At 32.5% G+C, this 6,569-nt stretch overlaps 1 protein-coding gene across 1 annotated transcript in view; it reads right to left on the minus strand.

Annotated features, from left to right (window-relative positions):
* LOC148942217 (tRNA (cytosine(34)-C(5))-methyltransferase-like) overlaps window positions 1–6,569 on the minus strand; it is a 42,807-nt gene that overhangs the window by 21,763 nt on the left and 14,475 nt on the right. Inside the window, exons 2-4 of the mRNA XM_089103253.1 lie at window positions 5,830–6,016; window positions 4,550–4,739; window positions 504–697 (exon numbers count right to left, since the gene is read on the minus strand). Of these exons, the coding sequence (XP_088959379.1) occupies window positions 504–697; window positions 4,550–4,739; window positions 5,830–6,016 (571 nt within the window). The remainder of the gene's footprint in view (window positions 1–503; window positions 698–4,549; window positions 4,740–5,829; window positions 6,017–6,569) is intronic.

The raw sequence follows: 6,569 nt of genomic DNA on the forward strand, positions 1-6,569 counted from the left end.
GGGACGTGGGAGAGACATGTTCTCTTGCATGTATGGTTTCTGAGGGTTAAATACCGCTTGCCTCTAATGGCTTTCCTTTGAGGGACAAGAGCTCCAATCTCAGGCTGGGCCGGATCTGGCGGGTGGGGTTCTTTGATGGAAACACATCAGTGGATACCTTAACGCTAACAAGGATAGCCCTTATAAAGGGGGGGGGGCAGGAAAGCCCAGCCTACCAAGATTCGGCTCGTGGGGGGACCAACAACCCTGCCGCTATTGGTGCTATATTTTTATTTGTTTTTTTAGGAAGTAACGGGCCTTTTTGGCCTGGACCGCAACTTAAATTTTGTGATTTCGCCCGTAATAGCAACAAATTATCAGGAAAAAAAAATTTTAAACTAGCTTTTAACTCGTTACCACAGGCACCTTGATGCAAATTCACTATTTCTAAAGAAGAGCCTCATAGCCAGTTTCTATTGTAATTCTACTAGGCAATTCTATGTCTATATAGAAAAAAAAATTACCAATTTTTGAGACGTCTGCTCCAACCATAGTCAGATAATGTATTCTTTCCTGCCTTGAGACGTAAGCTCTCAGTGACGCATTCCCTTTCCAAGACGCTAAATATCCGTTAAACGACGGATCTTTATGGTAATATTCTAACATAACACTTCCGGTTGTTAATGTCTTCAGTTCTTCTTTTGTTTCTACGCTCAATCTGCAAAGGAAAGTAATTAAACGCTTGATGGAAATAAATATCTCGCTCAGAAGCGAAATCAATCAAGTCCATCAAACAGACTACGCGGAACAAAATAAACAAAATATGAATTGTTGATTTTTATTTGAAAGTATCTGGGGAAAATAAAAAGGTTTTTTCTTTTTTTAAATTACTTTCAGTATATTTAATCTAAACATGTAGGATTTGCTCCAAAAATAGTTTGGTATTACTTTTATTTAAAATTAGAAGCCAACTATAGTCCATTGAATCTGAATGAATAGGGTTAAATACCCTACGGACATGCGCAACATTATGACATTATGACACAACATTTTAAACGTAATAATTTACCGTGTAAAACAAATAAATTGAAATGAGGATATGCAGTGTCGAAATATAGAAAATTTACATAAACTAATAACAAACGTTAAAAGTTAATATATATATATATATATATATATATATATATATATATATATATATATATATATATATATATATATATTAACTTTTAACGTTTGTTATTAGTTTATGTAAATTTTCTATATTTCGACACTGCATATCCTCATTTCGATTTATTTGTTTTACACGGTAAATTATTACGTTTAAAATGTTGCGTCATAATGCCATAATGTTGCGCATGTCCGTAGGGTATTTAAAATATACATAATAATATATACATAATGATATAAGCGATATTAATAAACATAGTTGCTCGTTTAATATATATATATATATATATATATATATATATATATATATATATATATATATATATATATATATATATATATATATATATATATATATATATATATATATATATATATATATATATATATATATATATATATATATATATATATATATATATATATATATATATATATATATATATATATATATCTTAAGCGAGCAACTATATTTATTAATATCGCTTATATCATTATGTATATATTATATAATTACTCCCTTTAAACAAACAACTGTATTTATTTAAAAAAAAATTGTTAGTGTTACATGTCTTTTTAGTGTTTTTCCCAGGGTGGTTGCATCGAACTTAACCTGACGCCATGACATCAAGAAGAAGTTCATATTATCTGCAATTAGAGTACAAACGACACCTAAATTCAATATATTCAAGCCTGCCACGTGCTGAGTGCCAGGGCCCTGCCTTGAAAACAGTTGCAAATTTTTTTTTCTTAAAACTGGTATATTAACATTTCTGGCCACAAAAATGATCTAAAGAGGTCACAACTTTAAAAAGGAATTTGTATTTTTATCATTTGGACTAGTGTTGAAAAGGCACGATTTTTATGTGTCAGCAAATTAGGGCATGATTTAGGGCATGTAAATTAGATCAGCACCCCGTTTTATTTATTTATAATAAATAGGCTTTGGTTTGCTCAGGGTCAAAGGCAGGGGCTAATTTGGGCCCGATCCCCTGACAGTTCAAATTTTTTTGAATTTCTCAAAACTCTCTAATCAAATTATCAACCATTTTCTTCTTCTTTCTTTTACAATCGTCCTCTCCCTTCCCAGTAAAAAAAATATTAATGACTTCAAATATATTTTTTATTACGATATACGCTCTGTAAACACACTCGTTCATCAGCTGTGAAAAAAAAAAGAAATAAAAAGACGCCGAGTCTGTGCCATTCCATTTCGTTTCGCTTCTATCTCGGCGTGGGGGTTAAAATAAACGATCGGTTATTTTGCCATTCGTTTATTGTAATGGCAATAGATGGTTGCATACTGCCATCGACGTTTGTTTTACCAAGCGTGTTTTTTTTTTGTTTTTTTTTTTAATGCCCATTTTGTCCATCGCAATACTGTCCTATACACCTATAGAAAACACTCATTAAAATAAACGGTTGGTAAAAAAACGCCAAGTATGTCTCGGGGCTAAAAGGCCGTCTGACTTAACAAACCGTATCAGAACGACAAAGTGTATTAAAATGGAGGTAGTGAAAATATTTCGATATTGGAATATTACCTGAAATAAAATTCTGTGTGCAGTTAAAGATAATCTACATTCTACAGTCTTTAACCACATAAAAATTTTATTTCAGGTAATATTCCAACATTTGGATATTTCATACTGCAATCGGCACCAATTTACATTTTTTTTTGCCGATTTCCAGATTTCCGGATTTTAGCCGGTGCCTATTTCCGGAAGGAAATCGGCACCAATTTGCCTTTTTTTAGGTGCCGAAAAAGCTAGGTGTGTTCTAAGCTCTAGACTGAATAACATTGCTACATACCCACAGGCCAGACGATGCTGCTTTCTGAAACTTTTTTAGTGGAAAGATGGCATAAACTGTCCATTAAAAGAGAATAAGCTTATGCAAATAAGGTGATATGCTGTAAGAGAAGGGCTAGTCAGATACCAATTTATCACTCAATTATAAATATTTAACAACCAAATTAATGAGTGCAATTAACAATTATATTGCTTTCTTTCACCCTGTTGTGTATCCAGTAAAGAGCACAATAACAGTATCATATCCAAACTTATTTCTCCCAGTTTTTTGGATAGTTTTGCGCTAAGTTAACTACAAGGCACCGTAAAATGTGTCAGTAAAATATCGGTAAAATACGTATAATAGTAAAAAACCGATTTTACGGGGGTCCGTAAAATTACGCTAAACTGCGTAAAAAAATTTTTTTCCCGATACCAATTTTAACATTTACAGCACTATTGGAGCATCAGCCCGCCAGAAGTCAATACAGCACTCCTCCACCCCGTCTGCCTGAATCTTAACTCTTTACTCCCTCCCAGGAAGTCCAAACTTCCTTTAAATGCTTTCTTATGACCTCTTCACATCAATTCATTGACCAAGAAAAATGGCCAACCTTTCATTAATGATAGTTCTAGATAGTGGGAGTGAACCACTTTTCTTGTACTGTTTTTTTGCAAACAATCTGAGGCAATATGCCCTCCTTCATCTGTGAAGCGTTTCTAGTCATCTTAATCTTTCTTTCACTATAGCCATAGAAAGTGGAATCGATTCGTATTTTTCATCAACTTACTGTACCATAATCGGTCAGTCAAACGAGCACCTAAGACTATCCTTTAACAATTCCTCTGGACCATTCCTATGACAATTTCTATTATAATTGTCCCCAATGACAATTAAATAAATTATTCTTGGAAAATTCTGACAATTCCTATTGCTTGATAATCGGTCAGTCAAACGAGCACCTAAGACTATCCTTTAACCTACAGCTTTCCTAAGACAGTTCTTCAAGAAACCATCCAGCAAACCTTGCACAGCCTTTAGAAGCGCCAAAGTTTAAGAGCCATATTTGACCACCGAGGCCAATAGTATTCTAATCTTACTTTGAAGGCTTATCTTCCTATTTTTCAAAATTGCACCAACTGCAAAAAAAGAAAAAAAAAAAAAAAAAAAACAAACACACACACACATAGCCCATTGCCTACTCTACTTTCCAACTTGTACCTAGTATTTGAGTACTCAGAGCTTTCCTAAGACCATTTTTAAGAAAGTATCCACCAATGTTGCACAGCCTTTCCAAGTTTCAGAGCCATGTTCAAACACAGTCATTGTGTTGGCCTCCAATATTCTAATCTTAGTTCGAAGGCATATCCCCATGTTTTTTTCAGGTGCAAAAAAATACTTCGCCCCTTGGCTACTCTACTTTTCCAACCTTTCACGTAGCTACCTAGCTACGTGAAATTTTCCAATTAGCCAATCGAAATATATAAACTAGCTATAAATTTGATACAAACTAGCCTATCTTTATGTAGAATACCACTGGAGCCTAAAAGGAGCCATAGAAGGAGCTTTTTCCTTATAAAGTTTTTCAAATTTCTTAGATCTGACTTACCCCTCAATTTCAGCTGGTGGTTCCCCCTCGTCAATCATTAATAACTTGACTAGATCCTCTTTTTGAATTTTCACTTTTCGCTTCTTCATCAATAACGCAGTAACATGTGCACCTTTTTGGGATAGACGGTAGCTGCACTCAGTTCCTCGATTGTCAGTACGGATCAGAATCTTAACCCCAGTGTTAATTACTGAAAGTAATTATCATTAGCATTAATTAATCAGCTTTTTATTAATTAGAAATATTATAATTATATTAAACATCATTAGCAATATTAGTATTACTGATTATTGATTATGCAAATTATCATTTGCATTAGGCCAGCAGAAAAAGAGCTTTAAGCAAGTTCTGACATAAGATATTACATTTTTTTTTTTGCTTGACATTAAGTGCATCTAAGTTTCAAAAGAGCAAGCCTCCAATAATGAACTAAGTAAAAATCTCCTTATGCAGCAAGGGTGTCTAAATGGTATATCGCCAATATTTCAGGAACGACAAATGGTTTTTAAGTTGAAAATTTCAGGGATTGGTTGAAGTAAATCAAAAGAAACCATATGCATTTAGGTTGTCAAAAGAACGTATCGGCAACATCTCAGGAATGAATGAGGTTATCAAGTTGAAACCTTTTATAGAGCGTTGAGGGGGACGTTGAACTATATAAAAAAATCTTATTTGTATCCAGGATGACAAAAGGTTGTATCTGAAATATCACAGAAAGGGCTAAGGGTATTATGTGGAGAATTTCAATAAATATTGAGGGGGTAATGAACTAAATCAAAAGACACTATGTACACCCAGGTTGTCAAAAACGTTGTTTCTATACAGTTAATAAGAGAAACAACGGTGTCAACCGTTAAATTTGACATCATGTGACTCGATTTTTTTTACTGGAAAAACCAACAAAAATACGATTGAATTACAAAAAGTAAAAACGGGTAAAATAAAATAGTAATAAAAAAAAAGATAATAAAAAAGGGACGAAGTCTAGCACTAAAGAGTCATAGACACTAATAAGTCAAGTTTAAAACAAGGTCGCCGTAATTCCGTCTCTCCAAAGACTGGTCTAACAGAGATCCTTTTGCTGAGAGATAACGCAGTAGAAATATAATTTTTTTTTTCTTCAATCCCCCCCCCCCAAAAAAAAGAGCTATTCTTCCATTCTTCAAGGAAATAAATTTGCAAAAAATATAGCGATCATTTTTAAACTATCTGATGTTTTCCTCTTCTTCACTTACCATTAAATTACATTTGCATTAAATAGAATTTACCAATAAACTTACTCTTAATTCCACTTTCGTTCGATGTCATGATGTTTCTAATTCCAGAAGAACTAAGATAAATATTCTTCTTCTTGTCTTCAGTTGTACGGGAAAACAAATCCTTTGCATTTAATGAATCAAAACCATAGTAATCACGAATTTCTGGCCATATTGGTTCATCGTCACGAAAGTAAACAAAAGGATCTTCCTATAAAAAAAGAAAAAGAAAATGGCAGTTTACATAATATATATATATATATATATATATATATATATATATATATATATATATATATATATATATATATATATATATATATATATATATATATATATATATATATATATATATATATATATATATATATACATATATATATATATATATATAAGTAGAAAGGGGGGTACCAGCGCAAACATTACCACGTGGTTTATGGTTTTCTCAGTGAGAATGAAAAAACAGGAATTTTATCACTTGAAAAACCATGAAGTTTGTCACATTTATGTCTGTTTAATGGTTTTTTTCAGTGAGAATTTGAAAAACAGGAACTTTCTCACATTCTATGTCTGTTTTTATGGTTTTTGTCAGTGATAATTTGAAAAAACATTAACTTTCCCAAATTTATTATGTTTTCATGTTTTTCTCAGTTAGAATTTGAAAAAACAGTAACTTTCTCACTTGGAAAACCATAAACCACGTGGTCCTGTCACGAGTAGCACCTGTGAACTTGATTTACATAATCGCTAGGGGAAATTATTGA

The sequence above is a fragment of the Artemia sp. Qi Xiang Cuo genome, chromosome 17, assembly GCF_049724085.1.
Source record: "Artemia sp. Qi Xiang Cuo chromosome 17, ASM4972408v1, whole genome shotgun sequence".
NCBI classification, from domain to species: Eukaryota; Metazoa; Arthropoda; class Branchiopoda; order Anostraca; family Artemiidae; genus Artemia; species Artemia sp. Qi Xiang Cuo.